The 26745-nt window shown below is 38.1% G+C and overlaps 1 protein-coding gene across 4 annotated transcripts in view; it reads left to right on the top strand.

The window, feature by feature from the left end:
- The window catches only part of Atp6v1a (ATPase H+ transporting V1 subunit A), a 54419-nt gene that overhangs the window by 1450 nt on the left and 26224 nt on the right, over positions 1 to 26745 (top strand). For 2 of the 4 annotated variants that reach the window (XM_005345007.3, XM_005345009.3), the window contains exons 2-6: positions 19141 to 19242; positions 19711 to 19805; positions 21995 to 22123; positions 24395 to 24609; positions 24843 to 24980. In XM_005345007.3, the coding sequence (XP_005345064.1) occupies positions 19724 to 19805; positions 21995 to 22123; positions 24395 to 24609; positions 24843 to 24980 (564 nt within the window). In that variant the 5' untranslated portion in view covers positions 19141 to 19242; positions 19711 to 19723. Of the gene's footprint in view, positions 1 to 3492; positions 3514 to 19140; positions 19243 to 19710; positions 19806 to 21994; positions 22124 to 24394; positions 24610 to 24842; positions 24981 to 26745 lie in introns of those variants that run through there. The other 2 variants (XM_026786045.1, XM_013352313.2) reach the window with 2 other exon arrangements.

Raw genomic sequence — 26745 nt, 5'->3', positions numbered from 1 at the left:
GTTTGTGGCTAAACTCCTTTATTTGTTGTGCAAACTTAGAAAGTTCCTTGTTTTAAATTGGAAGGCCTTGCAAAACTACACATTTGGCTTTTATAACCTAGCTTATACATTTTCTTATATGAAATCAGATTTTTAGTTAATCTTAGTTCTAAACAATATGATTGAAGAATCTATTTTTCAAAATCTGCAGAGTACTGGCAACACGGTTCTTACCTCCTCACATGCTTGAAGGACTGCGTCCAGTTCTCAGTACTAAAAAGAAAAGAAAATAGGGGAAAGATGGAATGGTTATCTTACAGTGATGGGCAGACTGAATTTTTCCCCTCCCAAAGTTTTTGAAATTGCATGATCTTTATTTTTTTAACAAGAACTAAGAACTAAAACAAAAAGATAGTAATTTAACAAAATAGGAAGACTGGCCTGATACTTCTTACTAAAAATATCTGGATGATCTTGTACTGCCCAGAAAAATCGTATTCGTTTTTGTATATGTATTTACAATTTTACCATTCTATGATCTATACCAGACAATAGCTATCGATGTGTTTATATAACAAGTATAAATACAGACTCTTAAACAGTTCTTTCCTTTTCATTGCTCGTCATTATTCTGTGGTATGAGTGGCACCACAGTTGGCTCAACCATTCACCTGTTGTCATTTTTATTTGCATGTTTGTGCACGCCTGTGGGGGCCAGAGGTGTCTTCCTCTGTTCTTCCCCACCCCCACCCCTTTGCTCACTGATTCAGCAAGCCTAGCCAGCCAGCAAGCCCCAGGCACCCTCCTGTCCACATTTGCCCCTGAGCATGGAGGTTAAAGAAACACCAACCCACTTCACTTTTACAAGGGATGCTGGGGAGCCGAACAGGATTTTTATGCCTGCAAAGCAAGCACTTTCCTGACTGAGCCATCTCCTGAAATACAGCTTTAGCCATTATTTTTCTCCAGAATGAGGTTCCCTGATCTCTAGAGGAGAGGGGAAAAAATGGTGTGCTTTCCTGCCCACGTGACATTTTACCAAATAAACAGAATTCCTAAGTGCTTTGGAAGTCCAAACCAGTCTGTGCAAGTGCACCATTATAGATTAGAGAAAACCAGTTTAAAAGCCCTGAGTTCTAGAGGAGGAGAAGTTCATAGGAAAGAGATGGGATGAGTCTGCAGTTTTATTTCACAATAAATTACTCCAATTTTAGGGAACTCATGAAAGCAGTAGCTTAGACTACTGATGAAATCTGGAAGATTCAGAGCAGGATTTGGTGACTAAATAGTAATGGGGAGTAAATAGGAAAAGGTTTGACATTATATGCACACAGATGATGAGGACTGGAAGGCATTTTTGCTACTGTGTAGTTTATGAGATTTCTGTGTGTGTGTCTGGGTGTGGTGGTGCATGCCTTTAAGGCCAGCCTGGTCTATAAAGAGATTTCTAGGCTAGCTAGAACAGTGAGAACATGTTTAAAAAGGGGGAGAGAGAGCTTTATATGCAGACATTTATTTGGGGAATGAGTCCTCCATTAAGTAATATGTAAAAATCACACACACACACACACACACACACACACACACACACACACTGTGAGGTCTTAATTTCATTGTCTTTATTGAATATCATCGGTGAGAAGATGGTCTGCCCCTTTGAGCCAAGGCAGCCAGTCCCTTAGGGTACCACGCAGTAAATATTTTCTATTCCTTTATTTTTGCTTATAGATTATTTCTATGATTTGGGGTACTCCTCTGTAAACTCCCTGCAGTGAAAAGGATAGTGCCTCTATTACATTTTCTCCCCGAGAATGCTGAAATGGATGAGACCCTGTCCAAGCAAACAAAATGCTAAGGTCCCTGGTAGAGTGTTGAGCTATTAACAAGTAAATTAAACCACTTTAATTCTCATAGATTGTAGTTCCTTCTGAGGTTTGTATGCTAAGTATTAACTTTTTAATGCACATTTCCAAATACTGGATAGAAGAGATTTTGCATGAACTTTATAATACAGTAGCCAACTTACTTCCACTGTGTGTTATGTTTATTGATAAGGCCTATGGTTATCATTCAGTAGGAGAGGGCAGAGATAGTTGTACTAAATGAGGAAAATATGGTTCTACAGAAACTACACATGCTTTGACAGTAAAGTCAGAGGATCTTCATTCAGCGTCCTGTCTTGGTCATGCGCCCTTTTGAGTGCGCTTGATGTTGGAAGTTTCAGTGTTCTGTATGGAGCAGCTTTCCTCCCAGGGGTATTGTGAGTTTGAATGAGATAACCTTACACAATCTATTTGAAAGTAGTTTTAAACCTAGATGGTATGTGAGTGTAAAGCAATACAATTCAAATTTTTTACCTGAGTAGATTGCCTAATCACAGAGACCTGGGATTAGGTTTTAGCCTTCTCTGTTATTAGCTGTCTGGCCTTGGGCACTTAAAATAAAGTTTTCTTACGGTTAAATCTAGCCCATGGGTGTTATTAAAGTAGATCATGGGTATGCTGTGTTTTAACAGAGGCCAAGGCTAGCCTTGAACATGGTCACCCTCCTATCTCCCTCCTAAGTGCTGGCATTACAGGTATATGCTGCCACACCAGCAGAAATTCTTGCTAATTATACTGACATATGCTGAACTTCTAGGGAGACCTAAGACAAAGTGACTGATGACCCATTTTTGTACAAAAGGTTTGTGTTGCATTGAATGGACTAGAATTTGAAATGAATCGATCATGAAATAAATAGATTCAAAAAACCACTTGTTACCTTTATTTTTTGAGACTGGCTATGCTGTTACTCGGACTGCTTTCAAACCCCAGGTATAAGGCTGGTCAGCCGGAATTACCTTCCCAAGTCGCTGGACTACAGACACAAGTGTTACCATATATGGTTTCAACAGACTCTGAACTTAGTAGGAGCTGAGAAATATCAACATAATCCCCCCCCCCCACTTTTGGGGGGAGGTTAGCTATAGTTTAGGGGGTTTTTATATTTAGAAACTTTCTGAAGCTTATGATCATTAATGTGTGGACTTGATTTTCAGGAAACAATTTTTCTACTTCCAGAGTTTTATTCCTACATTGCAATACAAAAGACAGCATGGACATGAACTAGAGTAAGAATTTTTTAATTCTGTGGAGATTCACAAGGATTAGTGCTTTTGCAATGGGAACTATCAGTAAATAAAATAATAGTTGAAATATAGCTTTTGATTATATTTTTCTTTAATCATGACAAAAATACTCATTTACTTTAAGGAAAGTAGTTTACTAAGAGATAATTCAATATTTACATTAATGTCAATTCACTATAGAGTAATTGCTATATAGTAAGTGTATGTTCATGCATTTTTGTATTGATAAATAATATATGATCAATAAGAATGCTTTCCCTTTAATTTCTTTTTCTTTTCTTGGGGAGGGGGTGTTTCGATACAGGGTTTCTTTGTGTAACAGCCCTGGCTGTCCTGGGACTCACCACGCAGACCAGACTGGCCTTGAACTCACAGAGATCCACCTTCATTTGCTGGAATTAAAGGTGCATACCACCAAGTCTGATACCTGGGCTCACTTTTTATCTTGAGACAGAGTTCCACGAAGTTGTCCAAACTGACCTTGAATATGCTCCATACACAGGGAAATCTTGAACTTGTTAGATTCCTACCTCATCCTCCCAAGTAGGTGACTTTACAGGTCTGTGCTACTAGGTCCAGCTAAAAAAAATTTTAAATCTCATTTAAATTTAAACACAAATAATTCTTTCATCCTAAAATTGCATGAATATCTTAAATGAAAATGCTTTGACTTACTTATAACAAAGTAGTTTATTTGTATGTGTACTTTTAGGCTTAAATATGTAAGTACAGATTTTTCTTTTTTAAGAAATAGAGGTAAAGGGCTGAGTGGTTGCATAACATGCACAAAGCCCTGATTTGATCTCCAGCGTCATGTAAATCAGGTATATGGTGGCACCTGCCTGTAATCAGGAAGTGGGAGCAAGATCAGCAATTCAAGGTCATCCTCAAGCTGATGTCAAGGTCAACTTGGAGTACCTGAGATTTTGTCGTGTGTGTGTGTGTGTGTGTGTGTGTGTGTGTGTGTGTGTGTGTGTGTAAATCCTAATGTCTAAAGACATTTCCATCATGTCAAAGTGATACTTAAGTGCAGAGGGGAGGCATATTTATAGTAAATATAACTAATTAAATTTGTTAGATCTAAAGATTTAGATCTAAATAAGGTATTTTAGATATTAGTCAAATTTTATTTCTATATAGAACATAAACCAAGGAGAAATACCTCCAAGTTAGGAAAGGAAAAAATTGACATATGAAACTATATCAATATTCTTACAATTTCAAAACTACCTGGTAGGACCGTTCATGGAGAGCACGTGACCAGAAGTTCACAGAAGAAAAAGCTAACCATTTAACTAACATGATGACAACTGTAACCTTACTAGGTATTGCTACATTAGCAGTGAAACAGTATGTCTCTGACTCTTAAAAATTAAACTGTAAACCATGTTAAGAGGGGTGTATGGGGAAAGACTGTCTCATAAATGCTAGTAGATAAGTGAATTGTTCTTTGTTGGTTTGGTTTGTTTAACAAGCAGACAGTATTAGTATTAGAAATGCATAAGTCCTCCCATTGTCTCCAGTGAAATCTTTTCCTTGGAAACAAGATCAGCAGTGAGCAAGCAAGAACGTGTTTGCATGGATGTGGACAGTGCCAAAATCCTGGGAGTAGGAGAATGCATAGTAGCAGAAGTATTATGCAAATTATGGCACAATCGTATTCTAAAATGTTGTGATGTCATTCAGTAGTAGGAGTTGAGTCTCTCCTGGTAACTTGGAAGAGTTTCTAAATATATCCTGAGAGGATTTCCAACAGGTACCTAAAATGATAAAAGTAAAGTGAAGGGAAATGTATATCATAAAAGATTCTGTTTTTATAAAACCATGTGTGAGACATTATGTGTTTTTGTGTCTTGTCAGCACTGGAAAGGAGGAAATAAGTAGAAAAAGAGGAGAGGGCAAAGCTGTAGAGAGTATCCACAATAAGATATGCATACATGTTTGCACACGTCTATATGCACAATGGATTATAGGAAAGGATGATAGTCAAAGATCTTGTGGTTGCTCAGAAAGGCTAGATAAACATTCCATTATGTCGTTTCCATTTTTTACAATGAACACAGTGTTTCTGGGAGTAGTAAAAACAGAACTATTTATATTTTAAAAAAGAAGCTAAAGGTCAGGTAGGCTAAAGAAGAAATAGCAAGATGAAAAATAGTTTCTGTAGTGGCTAGGCATGAAAGTTACTTCAAATATTTTTTTTGTCTTAGATATTGTAGAAGGAAGTGAATGAATTATCCTTGTAACTCCATAAATTATTAATTTTATTTGTGGTAACCATTGAGCACCTAATAAGAAATTATCATGCAAATGTACCCAAAAAAGAGATAGATATTAGCAGATAAGGGTCAAATTGCCATGCTCTTTTGGTGTTGGTTTAAATGCTCCAGAATGTTTTATGCCTTGGAGATGTAGAGCATATTGCACAAGTGGAGTTTCTGCCACCTGACTTAATCCTGTGACACAGTCACTGTAAGAGAAGTCCACTGTCCACCAGATTGCAAGACGTACTTTTTCTTTAAGAAATCTTCAAATAAAGCAAAGTGTGGGGGATTTGGTCGGAGGCATGCATCAGTGCTGCAGATCCCTGTATTCAGTCCCCAGCACCCACATTGGGTAGGTTATGACTGCCTATAACTCCAGATCAGGGACTCTGATCCTTTTCTGCCCTTTACAGCCCTGCCACACACATGCACATACTCCCACACAAAGACATGAATAAAAAGAAAAATTTAAGCTTTTAGAAAGCAAAGTTTAAACTATTTGCAGTTAATTAGTACTTGGTTTTATTTGTTTATTTATTTTGAGACAGTATAGATGTGTTACCCAAGTGCCCTCAAACTGGAGTCCTATTGCATCATTCTCCAAATGCTGGGTTTAAAGATGCAATGCATTGCACACAGCTTGATTTCAATTCTTGTCTAAGAATTTGAAGTTGATACATTGTTTAATACCATTATAGGAAATGGCAGATGGTTGGGAGATGAATTTGTCTCATACTTAAAATATACCTCATGCCGCTGCTTTTTTTTTTTATTACATAATTTTTTGTTAGACAGTAAAATTTTATTTTGTTAAATGTGTGTGTGTGTGTGTTCTGTATCATGAATGGTATAACAAAATCTTCTATACTTTTAAATTTAATGGGTAATATGTGTATAAGCATGGTGAAAATTTCATATTAAGATATTTCTATTGTCTTTTCCTAGCCCTCCATCCCCATATATTTGTCCATACATGGTAGTCTTTGAATAGTATTCTGAGCATCGATCTTTTCACTTAACAGTGTTATCCTGGAGACTTCTCACAAAGCTTCCATTTAAATGCCAGTTGAGTACTTAATTACTCTATGAATCATCATTGTCATATGAAACATTGCTGAGAGATGGTTTCTGGTTCAGGCCCTTTTTGGATCCATCTGCCTCCGCCTCCTCAGCAGATCCTACCAGCATGTGCCACCACAAGTGGCAAGGCCTTCTTCTTAATCCTTTAATTACCCATGGGAGCCTCACCGCAACCTGCTAAGGTGATGCCTATTTTTATCCCCATTTTCCAAATGAGGAAAATTATGCATCTGATGGTTAAATATTCAATAATGTAACTAAAGCTGATAAGTAGTAGAATTCAGGATTTGAACTCAGGGACTATCTTTCCAGATACTGTTTTAATGCCATTGAGCATACAAATTCTATCACAAGTTATTTAGTCTTTATATTTTTTACAAAGTGTGTGTGTTTGTGAAAGTCAGAGGACAACTTTATGGAGTTGATTCTTTCCTTCCACATTTATGTAGGATCTGAGAATCTAACCCAGGTTACTACTAGGTTGGCAAGACCTGAGCCATCTCACTGGCCCCTAGTCTCCATATAAATGGGCATCCCAATCCCTACATAAGAAAATGCTATAATAAATATTTAGCATCATTCATATTCATTTCAAACTCCTTAAATTTTTTGAGATGTAGCATGTTTTAAGAATCTAAGAGACTGTTTGGCACCAAATTCTTTGATGTGATCCAAAGCAGAAACTCTTCTTTTTTGGGGGGTGGGAGGGTGGTTTTATGTTTGTTCGTTTTTCCAAGACAGGGTTTCTCGGTGTAACCCTGGCTGTCTTAGAACTCAGAGATCCACCTGCCTCTACCTCCTGAGTGCTAGAATTAAAGACATGCACCATCATGTCAGCCAGACCAGCAATTTAAAGCTCTGAATCTGCTCAGGACTCAGCCAGGGATTGAATATACATTTACAGAACATGCTATTGTTCGTTGATGTGTGTTTGTGTTTGTATTAAACATGATCTCATCGTTCCCAAGACATTGTACTGGGAATATGAAGGGCTGAGGAAACAGCCAGAAATAGAGATAATTAGGCTGTGGGTAAAAATTAGCAATCAAGACTTTAAGTTAGCATAGCACAGAGCAACGAGTAGTAGTTCTCACTCTCTGCCTCTGCCTTTTAGAGCCATGGAGCTACACCAAGGCCTGGGTCTTAGGACAGAAACCTTAGGCCCCATTTAGAAGAGGCTCCGTTTCTTCCTAAGTCATCATACTATTTTGGTTTTTCAAGAAAGGGTTTCTCTGTGTAGACCTGGTTGTTCTGGAACTCCCTCTTTAGACCAGGTTGGCCTCGAACTCAGTGATCTGCCTGTCTCTGCTGCCCAGTGCTGTGATTAAAGGTGTGTACCACCATGCCTGACTTATTACCAGCATTAAATGCAAGTTCCTATTTCAAATCCTTACTAATACTACCTTGGTGAGTCTTAATGTTTTAGCCATTCTAATAAGCATCATGGTTTTAATTTGTACTTTCCAAGTGATAGAAGGTATCTTTGAAAGTATTTAAGTTATTCGCCATTTGTGTCAGTGTGTATATTAATGTTTAAGTCTTTTGCTTCTTTCAATTGGAATGCCTTTTAAATAACACTTTTAAAAATTTGTATGCATGTGTATGTCTCAGTCTGTGTTGGGGGGGTCAAAACAACTTTGGGGAGTAAATTCTCCCTTTTCATCATGTGTGTCTCAGGACTTAAATTAGGTCATCAGACTTGGGGGCAGATTCTTATATCTGCTATGCTATCTCACCAACCTACATTGCCTTCTTATTCAGGATTATTTTTTTTTTCTTTTTTTTTTTTTTTGGTTTTTCGAGACAGGGTTTCTCTGTAGCTTTGGAGCCTGTCCTGGAACTCCCTTGGTAGACCAGGCTGGCCTCGAACTCACAGAGATCCGCCTGCCTCTGCCTCCCGAGTGCTGGGATTACAGGCGTGCGCCACCACCGCCCCTTATTCAGGATTATTAAGGGTAGGTGAGGAAGAGGGGAGAAGTTTGGAGGGATTGGGGGAGGGAAACCATAAGCAAAAGATATGTTGAATGAAGAAAAATATTTTAATGGAAAAATCATAAAGAAAAAAATTAGAAAATAAATATATGAAAGAAAAAACATTGCTTTTCTAAAAATGTATTAAGGTATTACAGTTTTGCTTTATAAATATTTCCTCACGGCAATTTCTCTTTTATTCTAATAATATTTTTTTGAGAAGTAAAATTTTTTACTTTTCTAAAATCCAGTTTGTCGATTTGCTATTTGTTTATGTTAAATTAAATCTAACTAATTCAGGCTCATAAGGTGCATTTTGTAGTTACAGGTTTGACATTTAGGTCTACTATCCATTTTCAGTTTTTTTTTGTATGTTTAGTTTTGGTTTTTTGTTTGTTTTGGTTTTTCTCTGTGTAACCCTGGTTGTCCTGGAACTTGTTCTGTAGACCAGGCTGGTTCCCAGCTCACAGACATCCACCTGCCTCTGCCTTCCGAGTGCTGGGGTTAAAGGCCAGCACCACTGTACTCAGCTTCAGTTGGTTATTATCTAGTGCAGGTATGGACTGAAGAGCTTTGGTAGTGGCTTTGTTTTTGTATGTGCATACCCTTTTATTCTACTGTCACTTGTTGAAGAGGTAATAGTTCTTTACTGAACTCATACTCTGTCAAAAGTCATTTCTTCATTTGTCCCTCTATGTATAGCCTTTTTGAGTTGACTATAAGTTTTTAAATAATACTAGCCCAAATAATAGACTTTACACTTTATGCATTTATTATAGAATTATTTGTGTTATGGTTAATAGTTTAAACCACTAAATTATTGACAAAAATATAACATTTAAATTTTTAGTAAGCTAATATACTTATCCTAATATTTTAAGATGCTTAATAATACTTTATCTCAGAAGTCATTCTGTGATAATATTTGGCTTCAGCTTTGGCCCCAGGGAAGTGCTGATTTAACAATCTTGGACATTGGGCATTGGGCCGAGCTGCGTTTCTAAGGGCTATCGGTCTCCATTCTGTAAATAGGAAGGAGTTCCTGTTTTACTCATGTCCCAGCCAAGACTGAAACTAAATAATACTAGGTGTTTGTGTCCCGAGTGAGCAGCTCGACTGCTTTAGGACAAAAGCAGGTGCCTCTGTTTTCCTGGTAGTTACAGTCCAGCGCTCACATGTGTATGGGTGGTGGGTGCATGCGGGTCCTAGCAAGTTTGTGGACATTAGAGGGCAGCTCATGGGAGGATTGAACTCAGGTCCTCAAGTTTGAAGGCAGAAGCCCTTATGCTCTGAGCCATCTCACTGCTGCTTTTTAGTTTCTTGAGCTAGGATCTCTCTCTATAGCCCAGGCTAGCCTTAAACTTGAGCTCCTGCCTCATTTTCCTAATTCAAGAATTACAGAAGTGTGCTTCCAACCTTGATTTGTTTACAGATTTATAATTACAGTAATGGTTAATTTAGTGCTACACAATAGCAGTTTTGGAGACTTATTGCAAGTACCACGTTAATTCCTTAGCAAACCACACCATTTAAAACCAATGACCAAGTCTTTCTCGACTCATGGCCAACTTAATAAGTAAACTGTAGGTGTTACTAATTGAAATATACTTGGGCAAACCATTAGAAATGCTATTTCTTGCTCACTGAATTGAAAAATGTCTGTGGACTTTTTACCATAGCTGTGTTTTTCAATTTAGGTTGTAGAGATTCTTTTATCCATATTAGACACTGTGCTGGTTAGTTTTAACTATCGACTTGACACAACCTAAAATCACTGGGACTATGGTCCTTCCTAATGAGAACTTAGCTAGATCAGGTTGGCAGTAGGAAGACAATGGGAGATCGTCTTTATTGTTAATTAAAGTAGACAATTGTTGGCCCACAGTTCCCTGAGACAGGTTCTGAATTGTGTAAGACAAGAGAAAGCTAGGTAAATACACACAAGCCAGCCACATGAGTAACCCTCCTCCTTTATTATGAATGTAATTTGACGAGTTGCTCGAGTTTTTGCCTTGATGTCTCCTCGATGATGACAGAATTGTAAGCCTAATAAGCCCTTTCCTCCCTCAGGTGCCTTTGTCAGGGTGTTCTAGCATAGCAACAGAAATGAAATCGCTTTAAGGGCTTAGCTGCACATTACTAAATTGCTTCCCATGTTCCTTAGTAATAAATTCAAATTGCTTCTTTGTAATGATTATGGGTTATTCTTTTGACCATTAATTCAGAACCTGCTAAGGTAGGTCTTCAAGTGATTTGCCACATTAAATCTCCATTGTCCTAAAATAGTACATAATACTTTTTAGCTGTGCATAATTTAAGTCCATGTGGCTATATTTGCAATATGCAAAGATAAAAAGAATTTATAACCATTTCTAGAAATACTTTAAAAATAATTGTGGGCAAGGCTAACAACTAAGCTTGAACCCATTTAACTGGTAAAATTGATTCTGTTCACAGCTTATGTCTTCATTTTCAGAAGTGTGTGTGTGTGTGTGTGTGTGTGTGTGTGTGTGTGTGTGTGTGTGTGTGTGTGGAGGGTGTGTAAGGAGGCATGACTTGTGTGTCATCGTGTTATCTTGCTCCATTAAACCTGCTTGCCTCCTGTAATTTTCTTGTTTCCTCTACTCTTTGACTCCCAGCTTTGTCTATACATTCCCTTAGTACTTTTAGTAATTTTCATGAGCTATTTCACTAGTGACCTTGAGTTTACCTTCCATTCATTTTTTTATGATATGACAAAATGTGTATACATGTAAAATATTTATTCCTGAATCATTCTGTTTTACTGTTATTTTGACCAATTGAGTGGATCCATAAAGACAAGGACCCAGAACCTTTGTCCTTCTATGTTTTCATTTGTAGCAAGGTGGCCCTGACTGCCCAAATTAACTGTGTCAAAGTCCCAGACTGTTGCTACATTTCATACATCCTGTGCAGATTATCAAGCTTCCAAAGGAGGGTGTGGTTTCTCCTGGGCAGTGTTCTTCTAAAAGAGAAGAGAAATTGCTCTCAGAAACACCTACAAGATTTTCCTTGCTTTTTATTGGTCAGACTATTCCCAAACAAGCAACTGAAATGATAGAATTCCCAAAATTTGAAGGAAATTTGGGTTTAGGTTTTATTGACAGGAAAAGGAGTCTAGGTATACATAGTGAAATAAATCTGTCATATAGCATTTCTTTGTCTTTTTCTGCTTTTGGCGGGGCGTGTTTTTTTTCTTTGCTGTCCTGGAACCCATTCTGTAGACCAGGCTGGCCTCCATCTCACTGAGATCCGCCTGCCTCTGCCTCCCAAGTGCTGGGATTAAAGGCGTGCACTGCTGCCGCCACCACCGCCAATACTATTTCAGATAAGTCTGCTGAGCAGGTGAAATAGCTGAATAGGGAAGTACTTACAGCATGACTAGTTTGCAGTAGTATTTTGCATTAAAAATGACCAAAGTAAAGTTTTTAATTGGAATTAACTTTGAGCAAGCATAAAAATATTAAACAAGTTAGGGTGCCTTTCTCTATGCAGGAAAATTGCTGATAAAAATAAAGAGATGTAAGTAAGGTCAGACTAGGTGGCACGTGCCTATAGTCACATCAGTCAGGAGGCAGAGACAGTGGAATTATAAATTCGAAACCAAGATGGGCGGTACACACAATGAAACCCTGTCTTTAAAGTAAATCAGTAAATAAGAAATGTAGCAGTGGACACCTATATACATATCCTGATGTGATTGTTACATCCTGCATACCTGTATTGACCTGTCACACTGTATACCTTGGGATGCATAAATTAATTATCAAAGAAACTTAAGTATTTGGTTGAAATCTAATGATTTTTTATAAACAAAATAACCAAAAAACTCTGTGCTTTCCAAAAATTGTTTTTAATGAATTGCTATGTTCTTTTTCAAATATTATATTAAATAACACTTCAGTGTTAGTGAAGTGAGTCAGGTTTGTATGTGATTTGCCTTGGAACGTTAGTATTATCTGTTATGTCACCTTCTTGTCTCTAGCCCAAACTATGGTAGTAGAAGAAATGGGTTCTAGGAAAAAGACATTCCTAGGTACAGCACACTAACCGTGGCAGTTTGGCGTGTGCTGTAAGGCGGAGGTGGGAAGGCAGCTTCTGGTGTTCCGCAGTGCTGGTGGGGAGAGACTGGTGACTCACTGTCAGATGACTGCCTCTGCTGCCTTCTGGGTTGTTCCTTTTCTACAACAGATTCTTTTCTGTTTCATTTTTCACAAATATGGTGGAGACTATAATTTATAATTAAGGGTATCTTAGTTGTAAATTATAGTTGCTTTTTATCCTTAAGTAAGAATTCAGTAGCTCAGGATAAATTTTAATGTAATCATTGAGTTGGTTTTTGTTTGAATGTAGCTGTTTATGCCACATTTTCTTCCTGACTCTGGGTGGGATGTCTGGAGCTCTAGCCCAGGAACTCTAACCTGCTTAGCTAGTGCTGTATCCCTATCATATCCCTGGTAGGAATAACTGTATAAATGGAGTCTCATGCAGCATCAAATCATAGTGTATTTGCATCTTCTACTGTAAAGACTTGGGATAAGGTTATAATATCACTCTTAATTTTCCCCCTGAAAATACTTGAGAAGGTTGTTTAACATTTTTTATTTTCAATTGTGTGTGTGTGTGTGTGTCTGTGTGTGTCTGTGTGTGGCCTTGTGCACATGTATGTGGGTGCCCAAGGTGCATGTTCAGGAGACTGGAGGCATTGGAACCCCACGAACTGGAGTTACAGGGTTGTGAGTCACGTTAAGGGCACAGAAATAGACTCCACTACAAGAGCAAACTGCTCTAACTGCCCAGCCACCTCTCCAGTCTGCGTGGGACACAGGCCATACATAACACACGCCATTAATCCCAGCATTTGAGAGGCAAGACAGGAGGATCTCAGTGAGTTCGAGGCCAGCCTGGTTTCAGGATAGCCAGGAATATTACACAGAGAAACCCTGTGTAGTTTAAAAAAAAAAAAATTAGTGGGCACTTTTTATTTTGACTGTTTTTATAGATATCAAGAAATAGTTGCTATGTTGTAAAACAGTGTTTATCAAACTACTACATGCTCAATTGTGTTCACTTATCAAATCTCTATAATATGTCTACCTAATAAAAAAATTTTCAGTTTCCTTAAACTCCTTTGTATTACTAATAGAAAATGTTGATTTAGCAGAGCTGATGTAGAATTCACAAAATTATAGATCTGAGAAGAGAGAGCTTTTGAGATACTCCAATGTAACTGTCACGATGAGGTAGAGGATATTATATTGTCTTTATCAAATATAATTGTTTCAATGCAAGTACTAGAAATCAACATAGTAAATTAAGGGTGCAAAAGAGTATAAATACATAAAGAGCATAGAGGCATAGAGTTAGAGGCCAGCTGCCCAGGTTCAAATCCTGCATTTATTTTCCTTTTTTTTTTCAAATTTTATTTATTTATTTATTTATTTATTTATTTATTTATTTATTTATTTTTGTGACAGCATTTCTCTGTGTTGCCTTGGCTGTCTTGGAACTCACTCTGTGGACCAGGCTGGGTATTTTCTTTCAACTGAATGTTTATGAGTTCCAGGCCTGCCTAGTCTACACAGTGAGTTCCAGGACAGCAAGGGCTACACAGAGAAACACTGTCTCAAAAGAAAAAAGGAAAAATGTCAAATTAAAGCAAAGATGTACATCTGGTGACAAGTTGTCTAGAGGCAAATTTGTAGTGTGTCACTTGGGCTTTTGAGTCTCTTGCTATCCTTTGTTGGTTTTGTTTTTTCAAGACAGGGTTTCTCTGTGGCTGCCCTGGAACTGGCTGTGTAAACCAGGCTAACCTTGAACTCACAGACTTCCACCTGCCCCTGCCTCTGGAGCACTGGGATCACTATCTTATTATCTTAATGTTATTGCTTCTATTGCCTAGAATATGCCTCGAATGTTTAAAACAACAACAACAAAAAGAAGTTTAAAAGGGTAGGTCCCCAAATTCCCATTGTGACTATACTTATCCAGCTGACTGATAAACCCACAAGACAGCTGACTAATGAACAAATCCATTTGATTTCTTTCCATTAATCATCTTTCATATATGACTGAGACTTTAATTATCTAGTTTAAAAATTACAAGAGATACTGCTTGGCCTCATGAAGACCTTTGAAGGCCTTTCTGCACCCCGGGAGACTTGAGCTGTCTACTGGAGAACACTGCTGTGTACTCTGATGCCTTTTCTCTCCTGTGTAGCCTGACGCCTCTTTGTCACCAGAGTGACTCCAAAGTGTAGTCTGATGTCTTTTGAGTTTCACCTTTCCCTCCTTTAAGCTCCACTTCACACGTCTTCCCTCTGCAATCTTCTAAAATCAGCCTGTGCTGCTTCTGAGAGCACGCACATCTCCTTATTTTAACTGCCTGGCTGGCTTTTTTCTCAGCATGCCAGAAGAGGATTAAAGGATGACAAAAGGAAATTTGGATATCACGACAGATTTTCTTCTGTAGTACAGCAGCTGGCCTATCATCGATGCTAATAGTACATTTTGTTCAGTAAATAAAATTATGATATTGCACAGTATAATTTTTAAAAAACTAGCCAGGTAATTAGTTTGCTTAAATAATAGAAAGGTAAGAATACATTTCAGAGCCTGGAAAGATGCTTCCTAGGATAAAAGCATTTGTTGCTATTGCAGAAGACCTGGATTTGGTTTCAGCACTCACGTAGTGGCTCACAACCATCTGTAACCCTAGTTGCAGGGGGCTCTGATGCCTTCTTCTGACCTCTTTGGGCATCAGGCATGTATGTAGTACACATACATACATGCAGACCAAACATTCATCCACCCCACCTCACCCCATCCCCGCATTCACTGGCACCTGGACACATACAAACATGTAGCATTAAAAAAAAAACTTATTTAAAAAGGGAAAGCAGCAGCAGCTGCTGCTGCTACATTAAACATTAAACCTTTTAGAAACGAGGCAATCTTGGCTTAGAATAATAACATTAAATTAGTTCCTCTTCATATCCCTTTTCCCTCAGGCAGACCAGTGAGGTATCTTACCTCAGTCCTGTTGGAGTCAACTGATGAAACAGGATAATCAAAGAATTTGATTTTCCCAATGCCACAATTTAAAAATTTAAGCTCAGCCTTTTTGACTCAAAGCCTTGGTCTCTGCCCCGCAAAACAAAGATGTGTCCAGATCACCCGAAGTAATACTCTTTTGTTCTTACTCAGTATTTAAAGTGTTTTTATTTCTAGTGCTCCAGTTGGAAAGCAGTCAATACAAATACGATAAAATACTTTCAGGAAGACTAGCCCAAGGAGTGAGGGACCATAAAAGACTGCCTTGGAGCAAGGAACAACAGAAGGCACCTGGGTGGGAGCACAGACATACCCACTGTGAAAGAAGGCATTTCTGGAAGTAAATGGGCTTTTGAAAATTGAGATTTTATTAAAGTAGCATTACTAAGGGAATGTTTGTGAGCATTTCTCATTTCACAAGGAACATTTGACCAAATCTGTAATTAAATCACAATTCTTAGATAATTGGTAGTGTAAGTTTTGTTTTTTCAGTTAAAGATAAGAGATTTTGATTTGTCTCAGTTTTCCTGCAGCATATCAGAGGAACCTAAATGTGATCCCGAGTCAGCTGACTCAAGGTCCCATGCTGTCTCCCCTATACTGGGCGGATGATCATGTGTCACAAGCACTGTACAGGGAATGCCCGCACTGGGGAAGAACTTAGTCTGGCCGATGACCTCACTAACATGTCTACTTTCTGAAGGTGTGCATATATGTGTGCCCGTCTGAATGCATATATGTGTGTGCATCTGAATATGTGTGCATGTGCATCACATCCATACCAGACCCCGCAGAGATCACCTGGCAAGGGATCGCCTGGAAGTGGACATAGAGACAGTTGTGAATTACCGTGTGGGTGCTAGGAACTGAACTTAGCTCCTCTGCAAGAGCAGTAAACTATCTTAACCACTGAGCCATCTCTCCAGCCCCTGAAGAATTTTTATGTGTATATTTGTTTGTATGAGGCTAACTGTAGAGGCCAAAAGAGGATATCAGATCCCCTTGAGCTGGAGTTGCAGGCAGTTGTGACTGCCTGATCATGGTTGTTATCTGATCCTTTGTAAGAGCAGCAAAAACTCTTAGCTAAGCTATCTTTCCATCCTCCTCTTGGTTTGAAGATTTTGACAACCTAACTATATATATTATCTTTAGGGTTTTTTTCTTTGTCTTTTCTCCCATCATCTGGTATTTTCTAGGAAGCCTTGTTGTTCTCGGAACTGGGAAGATAACTCAATCTGTAAAGTGCTTGTGGCTCATGGATCGGGATGTGAGTTCAGTCCTCAGCACCTACCCACTAAGTCAGCTGTGCTTCCTCGAGGCTGAGACTGGTGGATGCCTAGGCCTCACTGGCTGGATAGCCTGAGCAAATCTGCAAGCCCAAGTCCTAGCGAGACTCTTTCTCAAAGGCAAGGCAGACACTCCTGAGAAATAACACCCAAGATTTACCTGTAGGCTCCACACAGCTAAAGATTACAAATTGGCCAGGCAGTGGTGGTGCACACCTTTAATCCCAGCACTTAGGAGGCAGAGACAGGCGGATCTCTGTGAGTTCGAGGCCAGCCTTGTCTGCAAGAGCTAGTTCCAGGACAGGTTCCAAAGCTACAAAGAAACCCTGTCTCAAAAAACCAAAAATAAATAAATAAATAAATAAATAAATAAGTGTGTGGTATAACTGTGATCATCTAGAATCTCCAAAAATACTGAAAATCCCTCCTTGGTGTTGCCATCTCAACAAAGCTCAGGCCTTGGTTTTCCTGCCTGTGTTCTTTCTCTCTGGACTCAGCGCTCTCAGAACTTGTTTTCTGGCTACCCTTTTTTTTTTTTTTTTTTTTTTTTTTGTTTTTTCGAGACAGGGTTTCTCCGTAGCTTTTGGTTCCTGTCCTGGAACTAGCTCTTGTAGTCCAGGCTGGCCTCGAACTCACAGAGATCCACCTGCCTCTGCCTCCCGAGTGCTGGGATTAAAGGCGTGCGCCACCACCACCCGGCTCTTCTGGCTACCTTTGTTGTTATATGTGCTTTATCCATATTGGTCTGCACTTTACCCATATTCTCTATGGTAGAATATAGTCCAATACAGTGTTTAGACCTTGAAAACTGGAGTCAGTTTTCTGTATAGTACAGCGGGGTGACCAGTAAAAGCACCCTGAACATAGTCACGTGTTTTAGCTGCAGCTTTTATTCTCTAGCTTTGCCACAGTACACCAAAGTCCAATGCCATTCAAGCCTCTCCCCTGATTTACTGTGTTAGAGCAACAGCATGAGTGCGTTTGTTTTCTTGACATTCAGGTAGAGACCCATAAATTAGTATCGTGTATCTCTGCATACTTAATCCCTATTGTTGCCCTGACGTAAGTTAAGGTTTTCCACCAGCCAGACTGGTCTGTTATGGTGTTCCTGAATCTTTTATTTCCATTCTTCTCTTGTCCCATCTGGAATGCCTTTGCCACTCACCTTTGTCTAGTTTGTACACATACTACCTGACCTTCAAAATGCCTTCACTAAACATCGTAGTCTTTGAACATTTACTAAATGTATATGATATAGCACTTTATTTTGTGGTTGATTGGAGGGGATTATTTAGCATTCACACATCTAAGTATTTTTTTTATCGCTGTAATATAATCATTAATAATTATTAAGTTAAATCAGCAGCCCCAAAATAAACTTTTAATGCCAGAATCCATCACCAATTTTCCTTTCTGGTATTGTTTTATGTGTTCTTTGTTGTTTTTAGTCAGGATCTCTCTCTGTAACACAGGTGGGTCCAGAGCTTTCTTGATAAACCAGGCTATCTTCAAACCTCGTGACAGACCTCCTGACTCTGCTTCCCAAGTGCCAGGAATACTAGTGTGGGCCACCCGGCCAGGTTTGTAGCCTGTGTTTAGACACAGGCAGTTTCCCTTGAAGTTTTTAGATTCTACATCTAAAGGTAGAGAGAGATTAAACTACATTTTCTTTTTTGAAGATTTATTTATTTATTTTTATAAATAGTTATATTTATAATTTTTTATAAATATTTATTTTTGTTTTATGAGCATAAATGTTTGCTTGCATGTGTATGTATCCTGTGCATGCCTGGTGCCTGTGGAAGCCAAAATAGGATGTCACCCCCTCTCCCCCCAGACCTGGAGTTAGCAACTGTTGTGAGCTGTGATATGGATGCTGGGAACTGAACCTGGGTCCTCTGAAAAATCAAGTGCTCTTAATAACAAAGCCATTTTCCCAGGTCCTAAACTAAATGTTTTTAGTGGTTCTGTGTTCTACTAAAAGAAAAAAGAAAAAAAAAAAAAGGAAAAATGCCACCCTTCTCCCCAGGCATTTCTTTTTCTGGGTTTTGTTTTGTTTTGTTTTGTTTTGTTTTTTTTGATTGTTTTTCTGTGTAACAGCTTTAGCTGTCCTGGATCTAGCTCTTGTAGACCAGGCTGGCCTCGAACTAAAAGAGATCCTCCTGCTTCTGCCTCCCAAGTGCTGGAATAAAGGCATGTGCTGCCACCACCTGACCCCCCAGGCATTCTTAAAGATAGATTTGAATGTAAAACATTTTGTTCCATAACAAGTGTTATGATTAAATAAATAAATAAATAAATAAATAAATAAAACAAAGATGGGGACTAAGTGGTTACAAAGGTGTTTCTCTTGCAGAAGTCCTGGACGGTTCCTAGCCCCTGCACAGTGATTCACAACAGCCATAACTCCAGTTCCAGGAGATCCAGCACCCTTTTCTGGCCTGTCTGCAGGCATCAGGTATGCATTTTGTACACATACACACATTAAGGCAAAACACTCATAGGATTTTTAAAAATGGATAAAGCATTGAAAAAATAAAGGGAAGGTTACAATTGAAATAGATGCTTAGATACAATTGAAAAAGATGGCATTTGAATAGAGCCCTAAAGGAGGTAACCTAGCAGAAAAACTCTTTAGACAAAGGCCTTCCACAGAGTTTTATGTGATGATTCCAAGTAATTAGAGAGGAAGTTAGGGGATATGGGCATAAAGGGCTAACTAAATCAATAGACATTTTTAGTATTTTCTGTGGAGTATGAGATGTAAAAATGTAACTTGGTTATTATAACATAGTGGTGGGGTTCTTTTAACTAAATTTTGTGAATTTTATGTTACATTTCATTCTGGAACAGAATATATACCATCTATGCTAATTATTTTGTTTTAGAGTTTGTAATTCTGATTTACTTTCCTTTCTTGTCTTAGGTAAATTAGTACAATGGATTTCTCCAAGCTACCTAAAATACGTGATGAAGATAAAGAAAGCACATTTGGTTATGTACATGGAGTCTCAGGGCCTGGTAAGTAATACAGTCATCTAAGAGGAAGGATGCCTCCCTGTGAGCAGCATCTTTCCCAGGTCTTTCCAAGGGCAGAGGGGAGAAACAAGTTCTTACTGACCCACAGAGATGGGTTGCTACTTTAAATCTTGTAGTGACTGTGAAGGGGTGTAGCCATCATGGTGTTTCCTCAGGCACTAATCACGTGCATCGGTAGTCTGTCATTGAGATCCAGCTTTGGGGTACCATGCTTGTTAGGGAAACATAGCTTCAATTTGTTGTTGTTGTTGTTGTTAAATTTGAAATTTAAAAAGCTTTAAGGTTTGTAACGTTTAATACGCAGTACCTTGATGTATAATAAATGTTCAGTTGGTCTCTATAATGACCTTCAGAGCGTTTCTTGGTAATGTTAGCATGTCTTCTTTGTGTTTATACATCGATGTGAATGACTATTGCAGGTATATCTCACAACTGACTGCTAGAAAGAAAGAAGTCTGATGGCCTGATACTGAAAATAGAAAGTACTTTTGAATTTTGTATATATCCATTTGGTCAAACTTTGTATTCTAAAATAATCATCTCCCTTTAGTATTCATTTTTATGTTGAATATCCCACTAACAGATGTGACTTGCAGTTCCCTGGGTACAACTGCTCATTGCTAATTTTGTTAGTGACATAAAAATTCATCTTTCCTCTCACGCCATAGTTATTGTCTTCTTACCACAGTGAACGTGATGACAGCTTTTTGGTGTTTCACAAATGAAGACCTAATTCGTGTGCCCCACTTTCTTCTCTCCAAGAATTTAATGAGCATAGGCTCATTGGCACGTAAAGAGTACACATTTCGTTGTTTTTAATTCCTTTTTAATTCCTAAGTACTTCTTAATAGAACAGTGGTTCTCAACCTTCCTAACACTGTTACCCTTTAATACAGTTCCTCGTGTGGTGACCCAACCATAAAATTATTCCATTGCCCCTTCATAATTGTAATTTTGCTACTGTTATGAATTTCACTATAAATATCTGATATGCAGGATGTCTGACATGTGACCAAAAGAGTTGCGACCCACAAGTTGAGAACCACTGTAACAGAAAAATGATATCCTTTGGGATTTATGAAATAGGATTTTTAAATTCACTATCTGATATTTCCAGACATTTTAATCCTTCTTATATTGTATATACAGAAGTAAATAGGAAACTAATAGATCTTCAGTTTTCTAGAACAAGTTAATTAGCATTTATTCTTTTCCACTGCAGCAATCCCTATCACATAGCTGTAATCAGTTGTATCGCAGGCAAAGTATTAAGAATGGGCTCGCTCTTATGCATTTCTACAAATGGGGCACCCTTCTCTTCCTTTCAGAAAAATAATTTTTGTTTGCTAGACAGCATGGTCCAAAATAGCAGCAAATTCTAATTCTGGCTCCTGCTTGTGAGTTGAAAATAGAGGTCCTTTCTTAACTGAAAGTTTATACAGTGGTGGAGGCTGGTTATAAACATCCTATTATTTAATAAAAGGAATTAATTATGCACATGTGGGGCAGATTTCAGATAACCTGGGCTGGCCTTGAACTTGCTATATACATACATACATATATACATATCCATATCCTGATCGTGGCTCTGCTTCCCAAGTGCTAAGATTGCAGATGTGTACCATCTGGCTATGGATAAAATTCTTTAATCCTTAAATTAACAGTTTGTTAAAGGTTCTAAAAGTTCACATCTAAGGAAACTGTAGAATCACTGATTTAAAGTAATGAAAAACAAAAGTCTTGCTTTATTGTTATCTGTCATGGGATAACAGCACAATAGACTATTTACTGTATGACATTCTGAAGCTCTTAATTCCAGTGTAAGGTGTTTGCTTGTTTGTTTGTTTATGGTTCCTAAAGCCTTCGTCGCATGTATAAAGTAACGGTTGTTCATGATGTACTGCGGTAAGCGCTTTCGTATGAGACTTCAAGTGCTTAAGCTGGTTTGCTTTTGTGTTGCATTGATCAATGACCTTAGCCTAAAAGTTTATTTTGTCTTCTCTGTATCACTTACTAAAAGTATGTCTTTATGTGAAACCGTAAAGATTACTCCATAGTGGAAGTTCTTCCTTATGAATAAATGAGAAGGCGTGCTACCAGATTTATTGGATACTGAAATTATTTGTAATTATTCACAGAACTTTGGGTCATCAGTCTCTTGTTCTTTACAGTGGTTACAGCCTGTGACATGGCGGGTGCAGCTATGTATGAGCTGGTGAGAGTGGGTCACAGCGAGCTGGTTGGAGAGATTATTCGATTGGAAGGCGACATGGCTACCATTCAGGTGTATGAAGAAACTTGTATCCTTTTTCTGTTTGGTTTCCTGCCGCTTTCTGTGTGTCGGGGTTTAAGGGTTTAAGGCAAAAGTAGAAGCAGTAATAACCAATGACAATGCATGAGTGATGTACATATCATAAATATTCAAGAAAGAGCTACTGGGATTATGCTCTTGCTTAAGAAACTGGAATTGTATTCTGAATTTTCATTGCTCTTAATGTTTGGTGTCACAAACTTCAGGAAGTACAGTTGCAAATTTATTTAGAAGATTTTATATTGTAGAGGAAAGCATAAATGGAATAATAATATTGGCTTATGTAGTTAAAATTACCTAGTCATGATTTTTTAAAAATAATAAATATAGAGCATTTCACTGTTCTCAGTCTTTAATGAATAATATATTACAGCTTTAGCACTAAGAAGTCCTTGTTATTGGGTCGCTACTATATTGACTTATGCATAATCCCTATTTCCAATTTTCTGTGAAAATAGAGGAGGGGCTGATAAGATAGTGGAGCATGTAAAGATGCTTGACGCCAAATCCAACAAGATGTCTGAACCCTGGAACTCGTGCAAAGGTGGAAGGAGAAAACTGAGGGTACAGCACTTCCTATTCTTCCATGCCTGCACTCACACACACACATGATAAACCAATGCTAGAAACATTTTTTAATAAAAATGTAGAGAAATATTCTGTAATATTCTGTAAGCCTCACAGAGAGTTGCTCTTTGAAAATTCATATATCTTTTAACTTAATTCTCAAGTTCAGCATTAAGTCCTTGGGGTTTTAAGCAGATTTGGTTTTCTTGCTCTTCTAACAAGCATGCTTGGAAATAGCTAGCTTCCCTGTAGGAGTAGTTGGTGCTGATGTAAAACAGAATCATCTACGAAGGAATTGAAGTCTCTGTGTGTTCGTGTGTGTGCAGTACGCATGCATGTGAGGACACATGGGCTGAAGACCAGAAGGTAACCTCATGTGCCACCCAACATTTTTTTGAGACAAGAGCTCATTTTGCATGGAGCTTGCCAAGTAGGTTAGACTTGCTGGCTCTCCAGCCCCAAGAATCTGAGTCTGCCTATCCGAGCTGAGATTGAATGTACTTTTTAACATGGATGCTAGAGATTGGATACAGATCCTCATGATTGCAAGCACTTTAAAAACTGAGATCATGGAAAAGTGTTAATGATGTGATCTAGAAAAAGGAATACTTTTTGAGAAATTCTTTGTTAGGGCCTACAATTCTTTGAACTCATAGATTTAATAAAATTCATATCAGGTACTGATAATGAAAATACACGTTTTAGAGACCCTTCTACTATAATTCATAGATGTTCTTACTCCTTTTTTATAGCTACATATAATTCCAGCATATAGGATTATCATGATTCTGTAATCAATAGTATACATTTGATGATTTATAGTCTTTTTTAAAAAAATGTTACAGTGTAACCATTTTTTGAGAGATTTTTCTAAATTATTCTCAGTGAAAGTTTTATTAGTTGTACTGTCAACAAATGCTATAAAACAAGGACGATTCACTTTCGGTGCTCAACTTTAGACTCTTTGCTTTCTAAATCATCTCCTTAGCTCTCAAAATTTTTATTTTTTGTCTAAGTATCACTATTCTTTATAGAAGACTGCTGTTCTGCAGTGGTATGTTCACAGTGCAGCAGGAAGGAAATGCTTTTGCTTCTGTTCTTCAACCTGTGACTCCTAAACTGCAGAGGCACTTGAAAACTGCAGTAGGTAGACTCAGCAGTGCCCAGGACGTTCCGAGGCTCACACAGGAACGTTCAGATACTTCATCAGACATGACTAGTAGCCACTTACAGTATTTGGTTGCATTATATTCTTGTCACTGACATCATGAATGTTTACAAGGCTGAGCTTTTGGTGGTCACCAAACTTAAAATCCAAGGTGGTAGACACAAATATGTAGTAGGTTTCCAGTCTTACTGAAAATCCTACAGTATCCAAAAAATACATACATCTTTCTCATCATTAGAATTGTGGTTATTTAGGAACAAAATTAATTCTTTTTGTTTCCAGTTTACTCATTATTCTTTCATTGATATCAGTTGTTAGGATATACACACTTATTAAACTCTTTGGATATGATCATAGGTATATCTTTTGTTCTTAGACACTGTAAAATATTACTGAAATATCAAGTCTGTGGGAAACCTTGGGAACTTATAGATATCCTTAAATGCCATGCCCCTTTTAAATAGTTACTTCAATTAATAGTATCTTCCAACTCTGTTTTACATTTTCCTCAACTGCTGATTCTAGCTGGTGTCTCTGTTGGAGACCCTGTACTCCGCACTGGGAAGCCTCTCTCAGTAGAGCTTGGTCCTGGCATCATGGGAGCCATTTTTGATGGTATTCAGAGACCCCTGTCAGATATCAGCAATCAGACCCAAAGTATCTACATTCCCAGAGGAGTAAATGTGTCTGCTCTTAGCAGAGATATCAAATGGGAATTTACACCTAGCAAAAATCTACGGGTATGTCTGTGTAACCAGGAATTTCTAAAGTTGGTGAAAGACTGAAATGTGTATTTAGTAAACTATTTTATACTCTTAGTCTACATAAGTATAAACCATGGATGTACTGTCCAATTTTTAATGCACTTATTGTGCATAGACTAATGCTTTATTTATGTTAGGCAAATGCAAAAGTAAGGGTAAGTCTACTTATTTTATTCAAGTATTAAAAAGTAAATGCATTTGTTCCTTAGGTTGGTAGTCATATCACTGGTGGGGATATTTACGGTATTGTCAATGAGAACTCACTCATCAAACACAAAATCATGTTACCCCCACGCAACAGAGGAAGTGTGACTTACATCGCACCGCCTGGGCATTATGACGCCTCTGTAAGTACTACTTGGGTTTTGTCCTGCACAGCAACTTGTTTATATATGGCAGTTACCAGCAGTTCCGTTCCCTAAAACCATTAAAACATTTCTAATAATTTAAGGTTTTTTATTTGTTTATTTATTCATTTACTTTCCTTATTTTTATGATGGTAGGGAATAAATTGAGCCTTGCATATGCTAAGTAATCACTCTACCACTGAGCTATATAAATTTTTAAAAGTGATTTTGTTTTGACCTGGACTTGAGAATACAAGAAACAGAATGTACCTTTTATAAAAGAAGTATGACATTTTCCTATCTTTTTAACTGATGGATTTGCCTAAATCTCATATTCATTAGGATTAGAATGAACTTTGATTTTAACTGTCAATTAGTAGTGACATAATTATGTAATAGATTGTGTGAATTATTACTTTAAGTGCCCTGTTGCTTTATTTCTGCTTAGCGACCACACCTCAGCCTACTGATATTTTAACTACTCTCTATGCTCCACAGCCCACAGTCTTACCCCACTGCCCACAAGGCCTGTTGGGATTTCAGGTCCCCCCAGGCAACCAGAGTGGCTATTGTTTTATCTAAGTTGTTCTTTTTACAAATAAGGACTTGAGACAGGTGGTGGTGGCAGATCACTGTGAGTTCAAGGCCAACCTGGTCTACAAAGAAAGTTCCAGGACAGGCCTCAAAGCTGCTACAGAGAAACTCTGTCTTGAAAAACCGGCCCCCCCACCCAAAAAAAAAAAACAAAAAACAAATAAGGACTTGGAATGTTGGGATGAAAACCTGCTAAGTCAGAGAAGCCAAGAAGCAACCAGCCAACCCAGCAAGAGGATGAACCTCCCCACACCATCCCAAACCCAAAAGACTGTGAAACTCTGAAGTCCCTTCCTCCTCCTTCCTGTGTCCATCTATCCATATCCTGGGTCCCCTGGCTCATTTTTGTCAACTAGTCACTGACTCTCTACCCTCTTATCCCAGGTTCATTTATTAACATTGTCTTGGAGTTTCACAGCACAATCAAATATCTTGCACCAGTGCACCATATATGACTTAGTTTATTAATTTTATTTATGTCACGTAATGTCAGATACAATAGACTCAGCAGTCTTTGAATCTGAAGATAATTTATTGAGAAGACCATGATAACATGTAATAACCCCGTAGTAAAATGCAAATAACCAGTTTTTCAAAAACTGCTTGCCAAAAATAAGTGTGTGCTTTACAGCATACAGGGACATGCATTGGTTTGGTATTCTGAGACAGCTTTCTGGAGTTGTTCCCTAGCTTAAGAGATTCGCTCATTCCCAGTAGAGGAATTGCTGTAGAACAGACCCTTCTTGTTAAGCAAGCTACAAGTTTCTCCTGAAATTCGGAATTATTTGAGAATAATTGAAACAGTCTCAGTGTTCATAGATGCTATCATATTATCACTTCTTTTTTAAATATATTAATAAAAGTTAACATTAAATTTTGGGTTGATTTGGTTTGGTTTTTGGTTTTTCAAGATAGGGTTTCTCTGTCTAGCTCTAGATGTTCTGGAACTTTTTCTGTAGAGCAGGTTGGCCTCAAACTCAGAGATCTGCCTGCTTCTGCCTCTCTAGTGCTAGGATTAAAGACATGTGCTATAGGCAGAGGCTGCTTGTTCGTTTCCTGGCCACCTAGACCAAAATAATCACACAGGAACTGTATTATTACAACATTGCTTGGCCTATTAGCTCATGCTTCTAATTGGCTATCTGTTACATCTTTTTTTAATTAATTAATT

The sequence above is a fragment of the Microtus ochrogaster genome, chromosome 2, assembly GCF_000317375.1.
Source record: "Microtus ochrogaster isolate Prairie Vole_2 chromosome 2, MicOch1.0, whole genome shotgun sequence".
Taxonomy (NCBI): Eukaryota; Metazoa; Chordata; class Mammalia; order Rodentia; family Cricetidae; genus Microtus; species Microtus ochrogaster.
Note: the sequence above shows the minus strand (reverse complement) of the source record. Positions and strands in the feature narration are given on the sequence as shown.